The sequence below is a fragment of the Meles meles genome, chromosome 3 (genome assembly GCF_922984935.1).
Source record: "Meles meles chromosome 3, mMelMel3.1 paternal haplotype, whole genome shotgun sequence".
In the NCBI taxonomy this organism is placed as follows: domain Eukaryota; kingdom Metazoa; phylum Chordata; class Mammalia; order Carnivora; family Mustelidae; genus Meles; species Meles meles.
In genome coordinates, this window is record NC_060068.1 from 57,481,482 (window position 1) to 57,507,822 (window position 26,341).

At 33.9% G+C, this 26,341-nt stretch overlaps 1 protein-coding gene and 1 pseudogene across 11 annotated transcripts in view; one reads left to right on the forward strand and one right to left on the reverse strand.

The window, feature by feature from the left end:
• The window catches only part of PPIP5K2 (diphosphoinositol pentakisphosphate kinase 2), a 78,294-nt gene that overhangs the window by 2,598 nt on the left and 49,355 nt on the right, over positions 1-26,341 (reverse strand). For 4 of the 11 annotated variants that reach the window (XM_045999049.1, XM_045999048.1, XM_045999051.1 and 1 more), the window contains 9 exons: positions 24,319-24,426; positions 24,110-24,226; positions 21,241-21,408; positions 18,901-19,074; positions 17,528-17,600; positions 15,847-15,966; positions 14,922-14,984; positions 11,315-11,455; positions 7,220-7,345 (listed from right to left, as the gene is read on the reverse strand). In XM_045999049.1, the coding sequence (XP_045855005.1) occupies positions 7,220-7,345; positions 11,315-11,455; positions 14,922-14,984; positions 15,847-15,966; positions 17,528-17,600; positions 18,901-19,074; positions 21,241-21,408; positions 24,110-24,226; positions 24,319-24,426 (1,090 nt within the window). The remainder of the gene's footprint in view (positions 1-7,219; positions 7,346-11,314; positions 11,456-14,921; positions 14,985-15,846; positions 15,967-17,527; positions 17,601-18,900; positions 19,075-21,240; positions 21,409-24,109; positions 24,227-24,318; positions 24,427-26,341) is intronic. The other 7 variants (XM_045999054.1, XM_045999053.1, XM_045999057.1 and 4 more) reach the window with 5 other exon arrangements.
• LOC123938079 lies at positions 3,041-3,747 on the forward strand (annotated as a pseudogene).

Consider the following 26,341-nt stretch of genomic DNA (forward strand, 5'->3'; position numbering starts at 1 on the left):
CCGAGATCTTTTCCCTTACTTCAAGATATGTATATCCTGTATATCCCAATAGAAATCTCTGTATAGGTAACTGACAGGAAACATAAACTTAGTATGTTTAAAACTCATCATTTCCCTAAAAACATCTATTGTCTATTCTTTTATGTCATCACTATTTTAAAAGCCTGAAGATGGGGTGCCTGGGTGGCTCAGTTGGTTAAGCATCTGACTTCAGGTCATGATCTCAGGGTCCTCCCTGCTCAGTGGGAAGCCCGCTTCTCCCTCCCTTCCCTCTGCTTGTGTGCTCTTTGTCAAATAAATAAATAAAATCTTTTTTAAAAAAAATAAATATCTAAGGAGAAGAATAAATGAAACAAGATGGGATTGGGAGGGAGACAAACCATAAATGACTCTTAATCTCACAAAACAAACTGGGGGTTGCTGGGGGGAGGTGGGATTGGGAGAGGGGGAGGGGGCTATGGACATTGGGGAGGGTATGTGCTATCGTGAGTGCTGTGAAGTGTGTAAACCTGGCGATTCACAGACCTGTACCCCTGGGGATAAAAATACATTATATGTTTATTAAAAAAAAAAAAATTGGAAGGGGAGGCGAACCATAAGAGACTATGAACTCTGGAAAACAACCTGAGGGTTTTGAAGGGTAAGGGGTGGGAGGTTGGGGGAACAGGTGGTGGGTAATGGGGAGGGCACGTTTTGCATGGAGCACTGGGTGTTGTGCAAAAACAATGAATACTGTTACGCTAAAAAAATAAATAAAATGGGAAAAAAAATGTAAAAATAAATAAATAAATAAATAAATATCTGAAGGTTAGAAAACTATAGACATTCTTGATTTAGAATTCATCCTTCTATATCCAAACCAAAATCAAGCCCTAAAAAGTCACTAAAAAATTATTCTAAGCCAGATTATACTTCCAGTCCAGATGGGAAGCTTCTGTCACACCAAGTCTTCTGCAGATAACAAGTATAAACTTTAAGATAAAATATGAAAAACAACTATTTGAAAACACTGCAGAGTAAACAAAAGCAGGCATACAATGGAAAAAATCAACACTTGGAAGAAGGAAACCCATGCTGAGTCCCCCCAACACAAATACATTTTTGAAAAAGCTTCTGGCCTTAAAAAAAATGGGGGCCTGGGTGGCACAGTCAGTTGAGTGCCTGACTCTTGATTTCAGCTCAGGTCATGATCTCAAGGTTGTGACCACGCTGGGCTCTGCTCTGGGTGTAGAGCCTGCTTGGGATTCTCTCTCTAGCTCTCCTTTTGCCCTCTGTTCCCCATCCTCCCAGCCTAGCTCATGGCTCACAAGCTGTCGCTCTCAAAAAAAAAAAAAAGAAAAAGAAAAAGAAAATGAAAAAAAAAAAAAAAAAAGCTTTTGGCCTGAGGACAGTATCCAGAATATCTAGTCTGAACCATGTGCAATGACTAAAACTCCAACATAAACCTCATTCTTAGTAGCATTAAGATCCAGAAGATAAGTATTGGAACAACTACAGCTGCTGGAAGTCAGGTGGGTGATCCCAGAAAGGGAAAGCCCCCCATTCTTTGTATAAACCCTGATCACATTTATGGCATGAGCAGGGTAAGCTCCAAGAAGTCCGCTGAGGCTAAAGGAAATGAAGTGAAATGTGAGCGGCCAATGACTTCAAGGGACACAGTTTTGCAATCTGAGTTCAGTCAAGGCTAACTCTTTGCTTTACAAGAACCCAAACAACTCAATAGTCTTGTGAAAAACATAACAAAAATAACAGTCTAGAGTTTATACAACATCTCATTCATAATGTCTAGGACACAATCCAAAATTACTCAATGTATGAAGAAACAGGAAAACATCTTTCTTCTCGAGAATGGATAAATTGATAGAGACCAATCCCGAGATCAGCCAGATCAGTTACGCAAGAATTTTAAAGCAAGCACTTTAACTATACTCAAGAACAAAGGAAAAGATTGCTTATAATGAATAAGAATATAGGAAATCTCCGAAGAGAAAAAAATTATAGGAATCAAAAAGGGTCTAAAACTAAAGGATAAATAAATATCTGAAGTAATAATCCACTAGATAGGTTAACAGCAGAATGGAGAGGAAAAAGTGAACATCAATCCAAATTATTAAAAAAAAAAAAAAAAAAGTCCTAGGCAGGCTTGCCATAGTCGAACTGCTGAGACTTTATCAAAGATAAAGGGAAAATACTCAAAGCAGGCAGAAAAAAATAATTCATTAATCCACAACATACACTGGAACAACTCAAATTAGCAAATACTTTTTATCAGAAACAACGGGGAACCAGAAAATGGGAACACCACCTTTTAAATGCAGAAAACAGTAACAACAACAAATGAACAAACAAAAAAACTTTCTTCCTAGAATTGTCTATCCAACAAAACTACTTTCCAGGAATAAAGGTAAAATAAAGACTTTTTCAAATACAGAAACAGATCTGCAGTATAAGAAATGCTAAAAAGATTCAGGTTGAAAGCAAAACCAGATGGAAACAAAGACTTAGAAAAAGGAATAAAAACTGATATGGCTAACGTGTGGATAAATAAAAGACTTTTTTTCTGTTCTTAATTTCTTTAAAACACATATATGACTGCTTAAAACAAATATTCTAACACTGTATTATAGCTTTTATAATTTATGTGGAAGTAAGACACATAGACAACTATGTGTTAAGGACGGGAGGAGAGGAAGGTAAACGAACCTATAGTTGCAACGCTTACCCACATTTTGAGTATAAAATTATCTCTAAGTAGACCATGAAAAGTGAGAGATGTGTATTTATAGCTGCCAATAAAAGAATAATTCAAAAAAAGCTAAAAAGTTAATAGATAAGTTAAAATAAAATACTAAAAAATACTAAATTAATAGAAAACAAGGCAAAAAAGAATAAAAGAATAATCAGAATATACAAACAGAAAATATAATAAAATAGTAGATCTAACCCAACCATATCAATAATTACAATGTTAATGAATTATAAACATTTCAACTATATTGTTAGAATGGATTTTTTTAAAAAGCCAAATGTATGTTGCCTACAACAACAATAACAAAATTTCTTAAATATGAGGACACACAGCAGAGAGCAGAGCCGAGGTCCGGAGGGCAGCGCGCCCTGAGCTCTCTGCCTCCCCCCGCGTGCCAGCCGGAGGCCCAGGGGCCCAGGTGGGCCCCAGCAGCAGCGCCATGGCCGGGTGGAACGCCTACATCTACAACCTCATGGTGGACGGGACCTGTCAGGACGCGGCCATCGTAGACTCTAAGAACTCGCCCTCCGTCTGGGCCGCTGTCCCTGGGAAAACCTTCATCAGCATCACACCAGCTGAGGTTGGTGTCCTGGCTGGCAAAGACCGGTCAAGTTTTTTCGTGAACGGGCTGTCACCTGGGGCCTGAAATGTTCTGTTATCCGGGACTCCCTGCTGCGGAACGGGGAATTTACCATGGATCTTCGTACCACGAGCGCCAGTGGAGCCCCCACTTTCAACATCACTGTCACCATGACCGCCAAGACGCTAGTCCTGTTGATGGGTCAAGAAGGTGTCCATGGTGGTATGATCAACAAGAAATGCTATGAAAGTGGGCTCCCACCTGCGGCGTTCCCAGTACTGACCTCATCCGTCCTTGCCCCCCACCATTCCCCACGGCTTTTGCACCCCTCTCCTTCCCAGACATACTCATAACACCATTTTTATTCTGGGGGCCATTACCCCACACCCCTTATTGCTGCCAAAACCACATGGGCTGGGGGCTGGGGCTAGATGGACAGACACCCCCCCACCCAAATCCCTTCTGTGTATGGTTGGAAAACTTTTTTTGTTTTTTTTAGGTTTTATTTTCTGAATAAAAAAGATTCTACTTAAAAAAAAAAATTAAGACACAGACTATTTGTAAAAACACTCCATGCATACAGTAAGCATGAGAAATGTGAAGTAGCAAAATTCACAACAGATTAAATAAACTTGAGGACAAACCATTAGTAGGAATCAGAGGGAAATTTCATGATGAGAAGTGAGTCAATACATCAGGAAGTCATATCAAATATATATGTACATAATAAAAAAGCTTCAAAGCACAGAATAAAAACTGACTGAATTAAAGGTAGAAATAGACAATTCCACAGTTGAGTGAAAATTGCTCTCTAAGCAACTGATACAACAGTGAGAAACTTTCTTCCTATGCACCTGTTCTCACCCCTCAAAATGGTAAAGACACAGAAGATCTGAATATGATTATCAGCAATTCTGACCTAATGGGTACTGATAGAACATTATACTACTAAACTATGGAATAAAATTTATTTTCTAGTGCTCTTGATACATTTAAGATGTACCAAGTCCAAATGTTAAGCCATAAAAAAGTTTCACATTTAAAAGACTACAATCAGTGTATGTTACAAAACAGCATATGTTTTGTAATTGCAATGCAATGAAACAAGGAATTCGTAACAAGATATTCAAATCCCCACCCCCCCAAATATTTAGAAATTAACCAATATGTTTCTAAATACTCCATGACTCAAAGAATAAATCACAATGCAAATTAGAAAATATTTTTAACTGAATGAGAACGAAAATAAAATTTAACTTTTGTGAGGTGTAGCTAAAAGAGGGAAATTTACAGCTTTAAATATTTATATAATAAGGGAAGAAATGTCTCACAAAAAGTGATTTAGAAACTAGAAATAGAAAATAAATGTAAAATAAGTAGAAGGAAGAAAATATTAAAGAGTAGAAATCAATGAAATATAAAACAAACAGCTAAAATCTAGCTCTTTTTTTTTTAACTATTTTTTAAAGATTTTATTTATTTATTTGACAGAGAGAAATCACAAGAGAGGCAGGCAGAGAGAGAGGAAGGGAAGCAGGCTCCCTGCTGAGCAGAGAGCCTCATATGGGACTCGATCCCAGGACCCTGAGATCATGACCTGAGCTGAAGGCAGCGGCTTAACCCACTGAGCCACCCAGGCGCCCCTAAAATCTAGCTCTTTGAAAACACCAACAGAATGGACAATTCCCTAGTGAGAGTAATGAAAAAAAAAACAACACAAATTATCAGTATCATGAATTATAGAAGTTATTACCACATTCATTAAAAGGATAATAAAATAATAAGAAAGTTGACAACTTAGATAAAATGAACAAATTCCGTGAAAACTACAAGTTATCAAAGCCATCACTAAAATGAAATAGAAAATTAATTCTATCAAAATTTAAGAAATACCCATCTTACAAAAACTCATTCAGAAAACAGAAAGAGGAAGAAATACTTCCCAAATCATTTCATGAAGCCAGAATCAACCTGCTACCAAAATCTAAAAGACATTACAAAAACAAAGAAAACAAACAAAAAACCCAACTATGGACCAGTCATTATCTTTCACAAATGCAGGTGCCCAAATCCTCAAAGTCAAACTGAATTCAGCAACATATAAATAAATTATTCATCATGACCAAGTAAGATTTATCCCAGAAATGCAAGATTGGCTTTTATTGGCTTATATTTGAAAAGTCAAATATAATACCATTTCATCATTATTTAAAAATGCTTATGAAATAATGCATTTATTATGTGTCTAATATATAGAGAACAACAATGTACCATGATTCAAAGAGTATTCAAGTCCGAGGTCTACCAATTAACAGTTCTGTGAACAGGAGTAAGTCACAACTTCTCTGTAACTTTTCATCCATAATGGCATGGCCATGGGCCATGTTTAGAAATAAAAAGTGCTTTGCAGCATAAAAAACTATATAAATGTTAGCTTTGAGTTATATATGGAATATACCATAATTTATATTTAAGATACTCAGATATTAAGTTTTATATTTAAGATTATATTTAAGATTTCAGTTGTCTATACCTGCATATTCTGATTATTTAGGATGTACTAAGTTTAAATATATTTAAGATATTGCCTTTAACTTATTAAAGCCTGATAATCTGACAGAGCTATAATTAGGTATAAATATCAAGTCAGTAGTAAAGTGTCATCAGAGCTCTTGTTTTGGTAATCCTATAATTATATCACCAGTGGAGGGGGCTGGATTGGGTCTTTAAGAGTGGAAAGTAATGGGAGAACATTTTAGAAGAAGAAAAATGACCTGGTATCACAGGGATTTATTTGGGGGGAAGTGAAGAGAACAGTTTGCAACACTGTAACAATAACAGCAGCTAACATTTCATGAGTGTTTATTGCCTGTGTCAAGTACTTTATAATATTATTGGATTCATTTCTGACAACCATTAAGAGGCACTATTACCTTGATGTTATGACTATGAAACCAAGAATCAGGGAAGTTAAGTAACATACCCAAGATCATATAGCTTAACAAGTAGTAGAGTTGAGATTTTAATCTAGGTTCCTCCCACTCCCAAGCACAAACTCTTAACCGAAAGAATATTTGAGCGCACTAACATGAGGCAAAGAATTAAGAAATTTCCAGTGAGGATACAGTAAAAAACTCAGAGCTGCCTAGAATTCTCTGAAGAAAAGAAGTATAGGTTAAGAAAAAGTAACAGCTGAATGTCCTTATTTAGTATAGGAAAGTAGGAAGAAGGACCCTCCAACAAGAAGAGTAGAAGAGTCAGATAAAGGTAAAGAGCACCAAGACAGAGTACACTGTGGAAGTCAGAATAAGATACAGTTTCAGGAAGGATCAATCACACAATCAAATATGCCAAAAATTAAAAACAGAAAAAAGGTGGGGCACTTGGCTGGCTCAGCTGGTAGAGCATGACTCTTGATCCTGGGGTTGTGAGTTCAAGCCCCAGGTTGAGTACATTACTTAAAAAAATAAAATCTTAAAAAAAACCACACACACACAAAAGGAAACAAACAGAAAAAAGTTGATAAAAGCTACTTGAATTTGGTATTCTTACCATTAGACTAAGAATAGAAAATTAAGACACTGTAAAGGAAGACAAAAAAATTTCATATAAAAGGACTAAAATAATGCCTAGGCTCAAAAGAAAAGCAAAAAGAGTTCATAAGTTAGTTTGCATCAACGTGTAAGTATGAAATAATTTTTATTAACAGATACAGGGGTGGGAGAGCCAAGAGAAAAAAAATACAAATACATCAATGGACTACCATAACAGTTTTTAACTCTAGGAATTGTAATGATCTTTCGTAAAAATAGATTTTAAACTCAAAAAGCAAGCTATTATTACTCCTCTGATTGCTAGACAGAATCCATAAATTCACAAGCAGTCCTAACCTGGCTTGCTGCTTGCTTTCGTACCCTTTAAGGTAGCTGGTGGTGTTGGGAGGATCTTTGCAGGTGTATAAGTATTTAAAGTTATTTTTCTTCTCATTACTGGACTGGAACGTGAAGCTGTAGAGGCTGAAAGAAAAAAAACACAACAGATATGGCAGTTCAGTAATTTCCTGCCAAGTCTTAACATTTTAGAAGTTTCTAATGACATATTTAGTGGACTTATGAATATACATTACAGGAGAAAATAAACAAAGTAAGGTTTAGAGAGTAAATTCAGCAAACTCATCTTTCCTATAAAAAGTTCTCTCATGCTCTTAGCCAAATAGATATTCTGTTTCTACTGTAAATAATAAGCATTTAACAGTATTTACTAAAGGTATGCCAAGGGGCGTCTGGGTGACTCAGCTGGTTGGGCGGCTGCCTTCGGCTCCAGTCATGGTCCTGGAGTACTGGGATCAAGTCCCACATCGGGCTCCCAGATCCATGGGGAGTCTGCTTCTGCCTCTGACCTACTCCTCTCTCATGTTCTCTCTCACTGTCTCTCTCTCAAATAAATAAATAAAATCTTTAAAGGTATGCCAACAAGAATAGAGCAAAAGACATAATTTTATCCTGCCCTGAAAGAAACTCAGGTTCTTAAGGGATGGCAGAGAGCTTATGACACTTTTATTGCCTGATTAAAAAAAAAAGACAGGGTGCCAAATTGTTTTCCCTTAAAAATATGAGGTAGATATTCAGGGATAGTTAATTCTTGAACACTATGGTCTATTAAACTATTCTGGTTAAGAATAAATTAATATGATTGTAAGTAATAAATCAGATTGTCTTCCTCTATTACCTAATTGAGATTTATCTTAATGCAAGGGAATTTTAAAGATTTTTTTTTTCTTTCTAATCAAGGTGGGGCAATTAAGAGGTGTAAAAAGGAAAAGTAGGGATAATTCTTAAGTATAAGCTTCTCTGGGGAAGGATGCCAGGGCCGGTCAGCTACTGGCATGAGCTTCTGAGTTCCCAACCAAAAGGAGGTGGAGAGTTAACAAAATACAGATTTGCCTGTTTTTGCGATTTTGGAGGGGAGGACCTGATAGCAATAAACAGCATGTCTCTGAAAAATATGTGGGCCAATTATACCAACTGTGCCTTAGATGGCTGATATCTATCTACACTGAATGAATATAAATCCCATTGGTGGAAGCTCCAAGTAGTCATTAATGACATAATACACAAATGATGAAAAAAATCCTTAAAGTACTATGTAAAGCACTACATTGCTACCAAGCTCTTTCCCACTTGCATATTTTTATCCTGTTAACTTCCTTCTCTAACTTATCCAATTAGCATTTCCACACCTCCTCTCCATCAGATATTGTTAGTTGTCCCATTTTAAGCTATCTACTAGTTAGCACAAAATTAAATTTGTCCTAAGTGAGGAAAAAGACTTTCTGAGTGACAGAGGATTAACAATGTCAGCTTCTTTATTATAAACAGCACAAAATCAATGCAGTCTACATCATGATACTAATTCCTTGACAATTCAGGGAATTAAGTCTAAGTAATGTAAATATACTGTGATTACTATTAATTCTGCAGTTACCATAAAAAATATAGGATTCAGATAACTTTTATTTTAATTGGCATCTATTTTCTTTACTATTCAAAAAGAATGAAAAAACCATACACTTTAGAAGACCTGGGTTTTAGTCTTGCTTGACCACTAACTGCTTGATTTCCTCAATGGTATTCTAAGTTTTTTTCTTTAAACAGTAAAATTTTCCCAAATGAAATCTTAAACAAAATGGATGAAAAGAGATACTCTGGTTGAAGCAGCCATTCAAGACACAAGACCTAACCATTCAGCATCGTCCTCTTCATGGAACTTCCAAAAGTTCTTGGGAATACAGACAATACCAAAGAACCAGATGGACTCTAAGGTTTATCCAATTCTATGAACTGCGTTAACCGTATTTACGTTCTCCTCTAGTTCCATTAGTAAGCAACGACAGGAAATTTTAAGAGAGCTACAGGTTGGGGTACAACTTGTATCCATGATACAGAGAAGAGCTAATCTGAACTGGAAAAGGAATTTAATATCCTTCTTTTCATTAATATACCTCAATAATATACTCTGACGAACTGAATTCACTAACCCCAGAAATAAAGCCAACGTAGTATAACAGCATCACAGAAATAAATGCACCTTCAAAGATGATCCTTTTGTAAATATTCCACAATTCTCTTTCCAAAAAAAACCAGAAGTCATTATTGCTACTTTCCTTAAGTCATTCACTGAAAATCTTCTAAAGTCTAAATAGCATTGATATCTACCCTAAGTTCTAATTTAACAATTAGAATATTTCTTTCATCTCTATTTTAAGATCATAAATCTTTAGCCCAGGGAAGAAGTGAAACATCAAGTATAAAGAGGGTAAAGGGTAAATGAGAATTCATTCAGGTTCTCTACTGCAATCTGAGGAAAAGCACTGTCCATTCTATCAGCTAACAGAGAAGAAAGGCATCTGAACATGCTTTGTTTTCCTAACTTTGACTTCACGGAGCTTGGAGAAGTTATTTCCTTTGCAGTATTATTAGTTCCCAGAATCAGAAGAATTCATATGAAAATTCTGAAATCAAAACCTACTTCCTAAAACCATTTCTAAAAGTATTTTAGAATGCCCTGATATCTCTCCATTACCATTAATGATTCAATGTTGACCTCTACTACCAGAAGTGGAAGAAAAGGGAAGGCCACTACACTGCAGAAATGCAGGGGGCACCATTCAGACAGAATACAATGTGAACAGAACTCTCTAGAATAATACAGTGTGGTAGCCAGAGAAGAGAACCCAGCAACACATGAAAGTGGCTTTCATTCCAAGCCCTCCCGCTTCATTCTTCAGAGAAACAGATTTACAGTATGCAACTTACAAAAAGGAGAAAGGTATACATTGAAAGTCTGTGACTTTCCAAAGATATGATTAGCCCCAGCAAGATTCTTAACAGAGCAGAGCATGCTCTCCCCAGTCTCCCCAGTCTCCCCAAACCATATGCTTCCTAAACTAGAAGTTCCAACGTGCTGACGGGTCCTATAGAGCTGAGAATGACAGCAGTCAACTGACTTCTCACATCCAAAAAGGTAGCTCTACAGGTTTCCCAAAGTGATGTCCCATACAACAGTGCTAAAGAATGTGTCACCAAAAATGTGTTTTCTCAAAAAATAAGTTTTGGAAAATCTAGGTATACAGCTTTCCTTACAGAAGAACCTTAGCTATTTCTATACAAATGCAACTCTATCTCTCTAAAGGGAGGGGGAATATAATAAACAGTTTCCAAAACTTCCTGAGCCATGAATCCCTTTTCTTCATACAATGAATGAACATTTTCAGAATATTTTCTGAAGAATGTAACTTGAAAACCCTTCTGTCCTAATCTGTTCTCTTTAGTCAAGAGCGCCGTCTCGGTCAGCATGACTGCTTATCAAATGCGTTGTGGGGATGGGCATGTGTGCCTGTGTAGGTTAATGACAAATGATATTTTGTAATTTTTAAAAAAGCTTTTTATAAAATGACACAAGATAAGAATGTGCAAAAAAAAAAAAAAAGACCATGACTATACTGTTGACTTCTATTGCTGGGTCTTATTTTTTTTTTTTTTTTAAGATTTATTTGTTTGACAGAGATCACAAGTAGGCAGAGAAGCAGGCAGAGAGAGAGGAGGAAGCAGGCTCCCTGCTGAGCAGAGAGCCCAATGTGGGGCTTGATCCCAGGACCCTGGGATCATGACCTGAGCGGAAGGCAGAGGCTTAAGCCACTGAGCCACCCAGGCACCCCTATTGCTGGGTCTTAGATTTTTTCTTTTTCCTTTCTGGAAGGAGAAAGATTTTGGGAGGAGTCAAGAAAAGTACCACGCTGCATAGTAATTACACTAAAGAATTCCAAATAATCTTCCTGTATACCCCCTTTTCTCCTAAAATTCTATTCACTACCACTACTTGAGTTTGTTATTGTCTTTCTTTTTATATTCAGATAATATCTACTGCCACAAAATGATATAATAATAATAATAATAATAATAATAATAAAATAATAATTTTCCTACAAATTTCAGGGGTCTTCCTTGGAACTTCACTTGATGGAGAAGCAATGGAAGCAAGAAATTCATCCACCTGCTTTAGAGACAGGGCATTGTGAAGAGTCTCTAGAGGACAAATAGATGGCACCATGGAATACAATTCAAAGCCTGAAAAAAAGAAAAAAATTTGCATATTTAAAAAATCATTACATAAGAAGGAAGACAACCACTGCTTAGAAATATGCGGGTTAGGTCTTTCCAATCTATCACATGCAAACACATAAGATCTCTGAAGTCATGACGCCAGATGCTATGCGATATGGGATTGGAACAAGATGTGACAAAGATTTCATTTTAAGTGTAATCACATAGTATAGCATGCACACAATTTTCATTCTATATTTTGCTAAAATCTAAGAATGATACTTAAAGAAAAAACCTGGGCGGGGGTGGGGGAGAAGCAGAAAACATTATATTGTTTCAGTTTTTACTTTAAAATTTCAGGTCTACTTGAAAGGTGAATAAGTTGATGCCATGATGTGTCCCTGATGCTAGAATTCTAAAATTAATCTCTTATTGAAGAATAATTATGTTGTAATTACTTGTGAAGAGTGATTTAAATTAGCTTTTCTAGTCATACCAAGACCAACGACTCTCTAGTGTGACCTGTAAACAACATTCATTCATTTATGCTGAAAATGAAATTTCAAAACATTTACCTACCTTTTTGAATTAACTCAATAATGCTATTGTTGAAATTAAAGTCAAGCCAAGTAAAAAGCAATACAAGATACAGACATGTTTGCATTCAACAATGGCACAGAAATACAAAAATTCCATGAAACAAATCATGAACATATATATTATTAACACCATCAGTGAAACAAAAAATGCTTAAATACAGTTTTTTTTTTAAATGATATAGGTTATCTGCTTTTTATATGAATAGCCTGTTCATTTAAACTTTATTCAACCGAATGGCTTTTAAAATTGCTTTCATATACAACTGAAATAACAGGTCTTTCTGCAGCTATTCTTTGCAAAATTTGAACTAATTTTCCTCCAAAGGAAATACTTTTAATACTTAAATTAAGATTTTATATAAAGGCTAATATGATTAAATAAAAATTAAAAATCAAACTCAAACAGACTGCAAAACTCTCTGCTTCAAAAGGCATGTGCTCATATTACTTGGCTGATTGTTTACTTAATTTGGGGAGGAAAGAGTGACCAGAGAACTGTCTAAGTCTTGGGTGAAGTAGGGAAAGTATGGTTGAAAGAGAATTGAGTCTTCCTATGAAAATAACAAAAAGGTTAATAAAACCGGTTTATTTGATTTTTCGGATGCAAACCCAAGCATGACATAACATTACATATACTCAAAAACAAAACAAAATGGAAAGTATACCGTAACAGCAGTTAAAGCACCTAAATTAAGCACTAAAAAAATTAGGTTTGCACAAGTATTATGTTGTTTAAAGTACAGGATTCATGCAAATACACGCAAACCCTTTCTTGGCATTACACGAGACTTAACGATGTGATTTTTTTTCTCCTTTCATCAGAATGTTTTGTAAGTGTTTTGTAACAACTATTTCCTTGCATTTGCCTGTTAGATTTCCTAACAGGCAAATAATACAGTCAAGTTCTTCTGGTAACATATTTCCCCACTTCTCTTTAGTAAACTTTGCATTTAACGCACAATGAAAGGGTTAGCGCAGCAATTTAAAAAGCCACCCTGCTGTCATGTTTAGAAGCTATGAAAACATACCACTGGAGCCTAGACATTCCACAGAGGAAACGGACCAGCACCTATAGAGGTGTAGGTGTTCTGCACAGAGGCCCAGAAAATAAGGTAAAGCACTGTCAGAAGATACTTGTTTCACCATGTTCCTTGAACTAAAGATGAAGGGAGGGGTAAGTCCATGATATGTATTAAGATGAAAATAACATAAAAGTTAGGGGAAATAAAAAGTGAAAGAGTCAAATGACAATTCATAGGACAGATAAGACAACACGGTATAAAAAAGAAAAAAAAAAGAATCTTGAAAACCCGAAAGAAACATTTCTAGAGTTGAAAGGAATGCATTTTACATGCATTAAGTCATACATGTGGAAAACCCACATGTGTGGGTCTTAGCCAAAGTCTCAGCCAAAGGAATATAAAGTTACTCTAGTTTCTGTTAAATTTCACAAACTTTTTTTTAAAGCTTCAGTGAACACAGATTCTTCCTATAGAAAAACCCTTGCAATACTGGCTATAAATACATAAGCAGTCCACACCAAAACTACAGTCAGTCTTAAACCTGCAATGTCTCTTCTTAGGATTTTGTGGCTTCTTTTTCTTGTGACTTTGGTTTTTCTTCTAAGAGGTTCTTATGCACGTGGGTTCTTTAGAAGCTGCAGCTGTATCAAATAAGGATCTTTTTCTTCAGAAAGTAGCATTTAAAGAGCTACAAAGGAGGGAAAGCACATTAGGCTTTAAGGCCAATTTTTCTCTTGTTGCGGATGAGATCTTCTTACTCCACCTCCAGGAAGTACTTAAGTGCACTGTTACCTAAGTGTGCTGTTAAAGGATCCAGACAGGGGAGAGTGACTATAAGCTGTGTTTAACCCTTTCGTTTCATAGAAGTTTTTGAAAGACTTGACTCGAGTTTTTGAAAGATTTATTTGCAGTTAAAAAGAAAAAAAAAATTCCAGGGGACCAAAGCACCTTCATTCCGAATAAAAGCAAAAATCTGTATGTTTTCCTTTAAATTCTTTGATCCTCAATTATTTAAAATGATCAGTAAATAATTCTTTTGTCCCAGAAGAACAAGCTCTGTGTAAGAAAGCAGTAGTAGTGCAAGGATTCAGTTTATCAACAATGGGCACGAAACACTTTGTTAGCTTCAGAAATTGAATTTAATTGAATTAGCTTTCTAGATTTTCAGCTTAGTCTTCTTCCAAATTTTAGCAAAAAACAGTGGTAACAAAAAAAACCCCCAAAACAAAAAACACCAAAACTGGTTGCTTCGCCATAGCAAACCATATTGCCACATGAAAACAAAGTGAGCGCTAGATGAAGTTTTCAGAGTGCTCCAGACCAAACGGAGTTTTGCTTTAGACAAAGAGCCACAGATAAATGATGTTACACAGTGAAATCTGCATCTCCTAGTTCCCAAGAACTTTTCAAAGACATATCTCATTTGGCTATTTGACACGTGTGTCTCTATATTTCTGTTAAGTAACTAAATAAAACAACCACGTGATCAGAAAACAAATTAGGAAAAAAACATTAAAATGATTAAGAACTAAAAAGAAAACAAAGAATACTAATTGTATTTTTAAAATTTGTGTAGACTGATCACTTGACAAATTAGAAGGGATTTTTAGGTGCTAATTTAGTATTAAAACTCATCATCATTGTGTTCATTTAAAAGTTTGATGAGTGATGTTAAGTGATTATGTAAATTACAGCTGAAAAGGGGAGCTAGACAGTATCAATGCTTCAGGTGAGTAAGTTGGAATTATATGCCAACTGAAATTAAGAATGGAGAAATGAATGATACTGTATACCCTACAGTTTGAAATAAAAGAAAAATAAAAAAGGATGAAGCAGGGGAGTATCTTTTAAAATAAAAGCAAAACGTACCATTGGTTGGGTGTCGAGCAAATGAGATAGAAAACCTTTTAACAGCAGAACCGCGTGTGGCGTCTGAGAAAGAGAAAAACAGGTACCTGAAATTCGTAACAGCTACCAAAAGAAGAACACTTAAAAAAAGAGGGAAAAAACAAATATATAAGGAGGTTAGAATTAGGTGACATGCAGAAGGGAGTGAGAGAGGGTACTGGTTAAAAGTAAAATGGCTTGATGATAGAGGCAAAGTGTTTAATGAAATATACAAAAGAAAGAAAAGCGGGATGAGTCAGCAATTCTGGTAAATCCATGTTTGACTGACTTAAGTAAATTTGTGGATATATGAGAAAACGTTTTAAATAAAGTTAATCCTAACTTTAGCACGAGCTTCCACGAGTCTCAAAAGACAATCTGAATATTAACACTTTAGGTATTTTAACAAGAGTGAGAGGCTCTCCAACTAGGAATGCTAAAATATTCTCATCCTATGTTTACTTTATAAAAGTATTGCCAAAATATTGTCTTCTACTTATAAACGTTCTGTTTACTTTATTTCATTTAGATCACTGTCAGTAAGTAAAATGAGGGATAACAATGAACAAAACGTTAAAAGATCAGAGAAAGACTTATTCTTTATAATATGGCTTACTGACTGTCCATAAGACCAATACATATGATGCAGTTCTAAATTTCACATTTCGACAAACTAGTCATTGAATAAGTACTGTGTGTCTAACTACAATTAACTCTGATGAAACACGGATCCAAGTTATGGACAAGAAAGCAGTGATTGTCATTTAGGCGCTAGGTGCCATCAAAGGGTGCTAGGATTCCAGTTGATTCAGTCAGTGGACTTAGGCTTGCCTTTGAGAAGTACTGTATGTTTATGGGTGTGTGCGTGAGTGTGCATATGTATCTGTGTGTGCATATGTGCACATACCATCTATGCAGCCAGAAGAAGTCAGCTTTTTACGATGAGTACGAGCATAATCCTGTAGGTTAGGTGCGCTTGAAGAACCCCCGAGCACCGAGGTGCTAAACAGGCCCGCACAGTGAGACCCTGATGGGAGTTAGAGAAAATACATACACAACGGGTGTTCTTCCATTCACAATGGGAATTCATGCAGCATGCAATAACATGGCTCTTACCACACTTATCTGGCAGTGCCTTCAATAGACTCACAATTCACTTGTAATGTCAACTTTAATATAATCACCACCACCATTTATCACATGTACAAATGAAGGTATTTAACACTGGATAAAATGTTGCCTTTGAGGAAAATAATATACCTATACCATAACTAGACATACACATATTAAAAGTACTAAAAATACTACCACAGGAATTAATTTAGGTTGATAAGGGATTCTGTCAGTTTGCATGAGCAGTTCATATAAAAAACCTCTCCTAAAACAAATCTAGTCATAATAGATCAGTATTTTTTAATGTATGTCTATAAATGAAGAATCTTTTCTGGTACCCCTGAGTTAAGAATCATCAGCATATGTTACAAAATAAAGCAAATTACTAATCTGTGAGAAGACCATGTGAGAACAATTCCTTGTAGGTCATCCAGGCCTAAATCACCTTAAGTTTCTAATACTTAAATGACTTCAAATCTTAATAAGACTCCATGAAACACATTATTAGTAAATAAAACATAGCCAGTATAAACTGATGTTTAATTTGTAGCAAAAATCTTTATACCCAAGGAAAACTTTTACCACTTGGTAAAGTTTAAAAAAATTTCTATCAAATACATTATGATACATAAAGGAAGATAATGTGGGAATATTAGAAGCTATCAACATTAGTTGTGTGTAATTAACTAAAGAAGATCCTCAAGTAAATAGTCATCAACAAACAGTTCATATACTTAGTATGTAGTTCAAAGTACATAAAAAGTTGAACCTTATTCATACTTCATTAAACCTATTTAGACAACTATTTATAGAGAAAATACTATGCCATTACCTCATATCATTTACCAACAATGAGCTTAAAACTAGTAAGTTTAGAAAGGTTTTTTTCAATGTTGCTTTGCAACACTATTTGCAAAGAACTAGTTATGTTCCATAGGTCAATAATGAATAACAACTGCACTTATGCATTAGTTTTGCTTTGGTTTTCCTTAGGAGATAATCAAAAGGAAAATCAATACACTGAGAAAGGGTTTAAAACACTCCCCACCTAAAAATTTTTTTAATCAGAAGTTTCTTTTTTTTTTTTCTTTTTAGTAGAAGGTTCTTTTTCGTTTGCAATAGCATATATATACAATTTTATCAACTGGGAAAAATGAAGTTTCCTTCCTAAATTAAAACATTTTGGGATTTTAATTTATAGAATACAAGATTAAAAACTAGCATTGGCAACTGGACTAAGTAGTTCACAATGCAGACAGTCAAAACAGTTATAAATCAAATTAAATGCTATTCCCCATTCATTTTATTGAAACTTTACTGTATACTTTGGGTCGTACAATATTTTTTAATTAGTATGTGTTAAATAAAAACTAAAGCATAGCATTTGGTCATGCTTTCATCACTGAAGTTTTACATATGTGCAAAAGAGGGAGTTGAAGAAGGTTTGGAATATAATTTCCCTTTAGACCACATACCTACAGTAGGGTTCTGCTTCTGTTCCACAAGAGTTCTTGGTGTTCTCAGGTAATTAGCATTTTCAGATACAACCTGTACAAGGAAAGCAAAATAAATGAGGTAAAACAGTAAAATCAATTAAAAAGTCCATACTTCATTTGAAGCCTGTTCCAGACAGACAAAGGTTAATAAGCTGTATGATAAATATTAGTAGAAATACATAAAACATGAAAGATCATGCAAGATCCCCTTCTGAAGGGAGTCCATTTTATATGAAGTCCTTGCAATGAAGTGGTGCGAAGCAGGCATTCAGAATGAAATATCATGTATGAAACAAGACAGATGAAAAGAAACAATTAATAGATTGATATAATTTCACTCTTAAAAGAAGCCAAATGCCCACTCTTACACAGCTCCTGTATTTGAAGGGGGGAAAAACAATCACAAACAAAAGAAAAGACAGACAGAGACTGTTGAGGTCACCATACAATTACTGATCCATGCACGGGCTTTATCAGAGTAACCTTTAAATATTCACAGCCTTAATGGATACCATAATCCCTTTTCCTATAATCAAATGCATTATATTTCCAAAAGGAAGTTGCTGAAATTCTTGGGAAAGTCATGTGTAACAGCAGACCTTCCATTCTTAAAGCAAAAAAAAAAAAAAAAAAAAAAAAAAAGCAAAAAAAATTCTATTATTTTAAATTTCCAAATGTCATCACAGAAAGTCCTTCTGAAGTCCTTTTATTTCGGCCCATATTACTAGTGGGTACCTATATATTGCATCTTCATATAAAGAGAGCATTAAAATATTATACAACTCAAAAAAAACCCCACACTGTATGTATCCTTTAGATACTTCCAGATAATGGGAATAGTGAGGGAGAGAATAATTAATATTAGGTATACCCTGCTAATTAACACAGGGACCATGTAAATTTTGATAGTTTAAAAAATGTTCATACTCTCAGCAAATTCCAAATGGAATCTAATTTTTCAATTATGGGGGAAAGGTCATTAAATTTTCTTACCATCAAATTACATAATTTTGTTTCCGAATGTTTTGAAGGACGACTATGTCAAAAAAGATTTCTTTCCTTTTTAAAATTTTTTATTAACAAGTTCCAGGAATATAAAATTTATTGATTAATTTTTAAATCCTGGATATTTAAAACCCTCCCAGTAAAAATCTTAAACACATGCAACGTAAGAGGTTTCTTTCTCTCAAATATTGTCAGGTATCACAAGCTTATTTTTAAATGAATAGAAAATTAAAATACAGAAGGATTTACTCTGATGTTAAATGTAAGGGATTAGATGTCCTCAAAGACAGCTGTTTGTTGCTCTGAATGCGGGTAGGAAAATGTTTAATGAAGTAAAGTTTAAAAACCTGTTGCCATGAGCCAAAAATACTGGATGTGAAAGCCAATGATTTGGGGGAGACAGGGGAAGAAGTGATTTGTTCCCCTGATCTGCGTCTTCGACGCCCAGTACCCACACCACTGGTATAATGCAGCCAGGTACCAGTACCCTCTGGGCTAGACACACTCAGGGGGCTCTCTTCCTGGAAGTGAGAAAGGGGGCAAAGAAAAAAAAAAAAAAAGCAGAGCATGCAAAGTTAGATACAACAGAGCCAAATGATCAGAAAGAAAAAAAAATACAGTTTGTTCGCATTTATCAATTTTTTTTAAAAAAACTATTAAACAGTAATTTGGGAGCCAAATATTTCAAATATTTGAGAAATTCATGGGAAAGAGTTAGAAATCTAATTGTATGTGATAACAATTATAGGAATTACCTTATCTTCAATATACAAAATATTTATACTGCTTAATAGTTGTCACTTTTCTCTTAAAACTGGAAAGATTTAACAATTTTCTGTCTTAGCAACTTTTAAAATATAAAAGTATCCTGCTTAATTTTAAATATTCAAGACATTCTGTGCTATACTGGGTAACCTTCTAGCCCAAAGCACAAAAGAATTGTGCAAAGGGTTACAGAAGTTTCAATGTATATGATGTAGAAAAGAAAACCTATCTGCCAGACACTTTAAAAAAGAGATGTAAAATGGATTCAAATTGCACTTGTTTTCACTTTGAAGCTATTTTGTTTACCCCCTCCAAAGATTATTTATAGAGTTCAGTAAGCAAAACATGCAGCAAACATCATCATTTACATGTTTGCATGTTCAGGTTTCAGACAGTGAGGACAGAGTAAAATCTACTTGCACAAAATGAAGAGAATAGTCTTTTTCTCTGTGTGTCTTTTGGAAGTACAAACTTCTGATATCCATGGAGATGGTGGACGCTGGAAAAAGTCTTCAAGGTTTTACTTGAATAATTTACCTTATGGAAGTAAAAGTTTAGCATGGCATAGAAATAATCTCTTGAAAGCAATTATTTAAGTATTTATGAGAAAAAAGGTTTATAAATGTGTTCTGCGTCTTAAGAATTAACAAAGGGCAGTGATTCTGTTGAAGATTTTACAAATACAAATGTGTTGCAAAATGAAGACTCACAACACATTTGGCTTTATCAGTGCTACAAGCTTTCTGGAGTACAGAAGGTTTAATGGTAAAATTTTGAACAATCTGATTAATGTGCAGATTGCTTTGTTCAACAACATCAAAATCACTGCCCTTACACAGATGTTTAAGTTATATTAATATGTCATTTCCCAATTTTCTGAAATTAAAGATACCTGAACATAGTCCCAGGTTTCTTATTTTTAAATTAAGCTATACTAGAACACAGTCCCAAATTCTACAGCTCTTAGTCATTGTCTTTAATAATTAACTTAAAATATCACAATCCCTATATCACAATCCCTATAGAAACCCTAAGTAGTATACAATTTCCATTATAAAATTACCACAATCTATTTATTGATGGATGTTTTTCCTATACATAATTGTCAAATTGGGCCACATATTTATTTGAAATTTGAGAATCATAAAACACTTCTGTTTGTATAATTTGGGGCAACAGAAATGAGCATAATTCTGTTTTGTTGTTATTTATGTTCTTACTCACCAACTGCTAGTTAAATGTTATATTTAATTCTCATGACTCGGCATATGTCATTATCAACAAATATATTTTTCTAACTTAAAAGTTGAAGGTGGTTTCTATCTTAAAATCTTGCTCTGTACTTTCACTTGAGCATTTAGAAAACATTTACAAGCACTAATCTCAATCAATGCTGGGAGAATCAGCCTATAGGGAATATAGATAACCTAAGATAAAGGTTTTTGAATTATAAAAATTCCTATACTGATTTGTGCAATCAGGCTAACAACTTAGAATTTCATACTTAATTTACAGTGTCGTTGGAATCAGTTGTTGTCAAGGCATTTCTGGCAGTTCCTCTCTACTTTCAGGTGAAAATTATTCTCTGCCTATTAAATCAGACTTTTTAAAAAAGTTCTTTATTAGAATAACCTAACGTGACAGGAGAAAAAAATAGATGAGTTTTTAAAAAGGTCTTATTTTACCATGTCTACTCAACTTTGTTAGGAAAACAATACATAAAGCTCCAGATTCTTAAAGCTTTATCTCTTTTTTAACAGCCTCTCTATTTTTCAAATATTTATTAGAGAAAGAGGCAAAGTTGACAATTAAAAATCTGTGAGGTTCCCAAGCTCCATAATGAAAGCTGTATTTTCTTTTCTGTTTTATTAAAATATAGTTAGTTTGTTTTATGTAAAACATGCTCTGACACATATACTTACTTCATTTGTAGGAATCTTCCTAGATCTTGGAAGTGGAGACTTCCTGTGTATATGAATGGGCTCTGATACCATAGGTTTGAACATTATCACGGCACGATCAGTCTCATCTTTTTTAGAAGTATGTGGTTCATCATCATTATCAATTTTAAAAGATCTCCTGCCTTCATTCTGTTAGCAACGAATACAACATATAAAATTCAGATAAAGCAAGAGTCTCTTATGATAAATTCAACCACCAACTGCTGAAGTTAGTTGAGGCACATATATAAATTTGCTGATTCAAATGAATCAATATTAACTGAGTTTTTACAACAGCCTAATATTAATCTGGGTATCAAAAGACAGATGACAGAGTTTCTGACTTTAAGAAATACACAATGGAAAAATTAAACAATAAGTGACAACACAAAGTGCCACACAAAACTAAGTATTTAATTATATTTCATCAAATGTCAACATAAATAAGAAATAATAAGTAACAGTAATAAAGAACAGAGATCAGTTTTATCATACAGGAATATCATCAGCATGAGCACAAACTAAAACAGCATTTTAATTTATAAATTTCAGAATATTTAAATTATGTTCCAGGTAGTACCAACACATGTGATGATTGCATAAATAATCATATGACAACTTACTAAATATTTACTGGGTGTGTACCATGCGCCAGGACACAGATGAATAAAATAGAGTCCCAGATAGAAGATAAACAAGTTATAAACAACTTATACAAATATCTATCTATAATAGAAAGGGTAACTTAGGGCATAGTCACACATATAGTAAAACATGTTTTAAAGCAATAGCAATGAACATACTAAAATTAAATACAATTACATTCAACAAATCTCACAAACATAACATTAGTCAAAAGAGTCAGGCAGAAGTACATAAAATCCATCATCAAACTAAGGAGTACAGGAAATAAAGAAGAACTTCTTTAACTGTTTAAGAGATATCTAAAATCTTGATAACAATCATCACAGTTAATAAATCATTGAAATATTAGTGTGTCCACCATTATTAAATCTACTCAACACCATACTGGACATTTGTCATCATTCATAGATATGATCATATCTATAGAAGATAGATATGATCTATTTTACATATATTATATATATTTATACATATTATCATGGATAAATTATTAGAATTAATAACAGCATGTTAGTAAGGCTGTTATAAAATTTTCATACACAATTGAGTTAAAATTCACTATTCACTAAAACAAACAAAATGAAATTTTAAATAAACCATGTATGATAGCACAAAAATATAAAGAACAAGGAATTAATGTGACAAAGAAGATACAAGACATAAAAACCCTTAATTTTACCAAAAAGATACAAAAACAGCTAAATAAATTCAGAGCTATATCAACTCCTTGGACTAGAGGATTTACTACTTTAAGTTTATTGCCCTCAAAATTGATCTGCAGAATTTATGTAATCTCAACCAAAATCCCAAAAAGTTCTCTATGGAACATTACTTTTTACTTCAGTTTGAGAATGAAGAAGCATTTATTTTTTTATTTTATTTTTTTGGGGAGAGGGGCAAAGAGAAAATCTTAAAAAGCCTCCATAACCAGCCTAGAGCCGGACTTGGGCTCACTCTCACAACCTTAAGCTCATGACCTGACCTGAAATCAAGAATCAGATGCTTAACTGAATGAGCCACCCATGGGCACTGTGAGTGAAGTGTTTAATAGCAACACTTCTATTCAACACCATGCTGGTCTAAGCCAGTTGCTCTTCATAAAAAGCATATCCAAATGGGTCAATAAACATATGAAAATTGCTAATCCTTACTGGTCATGAGGATAATGTAAAATTAAACCATGACAAGATATCACTATATAGCCTTCAATATAGCTACATTAAAAACAATGACCATACCAAGTGCTGACAAGGATATGGCAGTTTCTTTAGAAAACGATTTGATTGTATTTTCTAAACTTGAACATATATATACCCTATGACCTAGCAATTTTACGCCTCGATGTATATCCAAAAGAAATGTGTACATATGTTCACCAAAAGATTTGTACAAAAATGCTCATGAAAGCAACTTCATAGCTTGAACTGGAAACAAATAAATGATCAAAGTAGAAGAGATGAACACATTGCACTGTATTTATATTTATTGTTGCCATGTAATCCTACATGACAACAAAAATGAAGAACAGAATGGATAAATTTCACAGATATAATGAAAGAAAGAAGCCAAACCCACTCGCGCTCCCCCAAAAGCATATATTTTGCGATTTATAAAAAGTTCAAAAATAGGCATAATTCAAACATGGTTCATAACAGTAGGTATCTTTGAGGAGAAGAAAGAGAGGTTGGATAGGGAGGAGGGATACAACCAGGTCTTCTGGAATGATGATAATATGCTACGTATAACCTGCCTGGCTATTTTTAACTGTGTTCATTCTGTAATACATCATTAAGCTAAATCGTAAGTGTATGATTTATCAATATGAATTATAATGTAGTGATAAGTTTTAAATTGAATACGTATTTAACTTTGTAAGGTTAGTGTAAGGATTAAAACAACAATAATTTGTACCAAGTGCTCATTAGCACGGTGTTTACCTGCACTAGTCCTCAAGTAATACAACAACAAAACTATAGCTAAGCATTCTAAATACTAGTCTTAAAAATACAAAAAATCTAAATAAAATATAAAATTCTAGTATGTTTAGAAATGTTGTCTGCCCAAATTGGACATAAAGAAATTTATATCATCTTGCTACTTGGTAGTTGAGGTAAGAATTGAAGTATATTAACAGGAAATTCTTACAGAAATCTTATGGAAATCTAGAACTATAGTAACCAAACACTGCGAGTTTCATCTTTATTACCTCTCTTGAAGCTGGTCTATATCCATAGCCAGATGGTAAATTTTTGTCTTCTTCACATCCTTTAGCTCCTGGACTAAAATGTAATTCAACATGAAAGCGTTCCTCTGAGGAAAGATCCTAAAAAATATTACAGAACATTTCCAAAATGAAAAACTACAGACTACTTATTTATCTCTGATAATAACACACAAATCAAGAACTCTTGTTACCTTGTTAGGATCCTCATAAAGCATGATCACAATCTGAGTCATGTAATTGAGTTCATTGACAACATTTAAGTAATCCATAGCTCGTTTCCACTGTTCATCCTTTGATTCCTGAACAAAAGGTATACGGTAAGCATTTTTCTCATACCACTTTACTTGAAAGTCACTTTATTTTCATTATGGTAGTTTGTTTAATCCTGAGTGATACTACACAAACAAGGTAAATATTTCAAAATAACTCAACTATACTTGTCTTGATAAGTTACTTATGTTTAGCTAAAGTATTTTAAGACTCTCTTAGCAGCAGTAATAGAAAGTCTGATGGTAACTTTTTAAATAGCTTCTAGAAAGTAAAAATAAAAATCTCTGAAATACAAAAGCACAATTGTATTTTGAGGCTTAGTAAGGGGCAGTGAGTTTTTAAACGTAACTCCCAAAGTGTGGAATCGCCCTTCATAAACAGAATACTATCCTATAAGAGTAGAGCTATTTTTCCCAGTATTATATAGTTAATGTATGTAATACACGCTTATCGGTAAATATGCCTCGTTATACTGAAGTGGTATTTAAAATAATCAGCAGGAGGTGGTATATTTTTAAGTTCGATTAATCTTATCATCTCTTTCATCATTCCTCCATCTTCATTTAGGTAATCATCGGTATTTAAACATGTAATCATATAGCATCAGAACTGAAAGGAATCCTAGAGAAAATGTACTACAAGCATTCAAAACAGAAAATTCTATCTGAGAAGGCAAAACTACTCAAAGTACAAAGTCTACAGTCAATGCACAACAGGGTCTACATCACAGATAACTTTCCTTCATTTTATATGTCATAAACTTTAGAAATAAATGCATACAACAATTTTTTGCATACAGTAAGAGTATATAATATTTTGGACTTTAGAAGATTTCTGTTGTGTTAAAAAATGAAATTTGACACACAAAAGCCTAAACTTACAAGACTACATGTTGATTACTTATTAAAAAAAAAAAAAAATCCCAAACCAGCATGTATTGCTTTTCGAATTTAGACATTACACATCTCTGAGGAAGCATTCCCCTTTTGAAGTTTCTAAAAAAGTAAAGTTAAATATACATCACATAATTTGTATTCTTCCATGTGTACTTAGCACCATTTTAATAAATGGATATCCACACCTCTAAATGCTCTAATGCAAAGACATTAGGGAAGCTACTCCCAACCTAACCAACATTCCAGAGGAAAAAACTGAATCTGTGTTTGTTTGCACGTGTCTGCTTGTGTATTTGTGGTAGGAATATATGCAAAGATGTATCTGTGTTTTTTTCAAAATTGGTAAGGGAGAATATTAGCATAGCATTTGAGTTTCATTAAATGTGAGTTACTATAAATAATGGATTTAAATCAAATACTAAAAATTTTCAGCAGGTAAAAAGATATATTAGAATTTGTGATCCTATATTATTAATGAAAATACCATCGAATAATATCTAATTCAGTGTTGCAGTTATAGATTCTGCTAGTCTAATGAACATATGAAATTAAATAATATTTAGTAGCCTCTTCCTGAACACAACATGCAAGAATCTATAAAATATCTTTTTAAAAATTAAGTCCTATTAAATACATTCCCTAAAATCTTACTTAAAATCAGGTTTCCTTAAACATCTTTTGAAAAAAATCCATTATGGAAAGGTAGATTTTACCCAGTTCACACTGAAAAAAATAAAAAATTTCAAGTGGGGAGAGACTGAACAAGGTTTTAAGATACCAGTTAAAGGGTCTTATAAAAATAACATGAATTTCAATAATGAATTACAGTTCAAATTAATTTTTTATATTAGAAAATGGGACATCATATTGATATTAATGATCCTACATTTATTTACTAACGTGAAAAATAATTTGTTTGAAATCCTGGAAGCAGAATTTTAAAAGGAAACCTTCTGTTTTAAAAATGTAGCTGAATGCAATATATACTCAACAAGCTCTAATTCTACTACCACTACCCTAGTCCAAGTTATATCTTTCTTCAGATCAC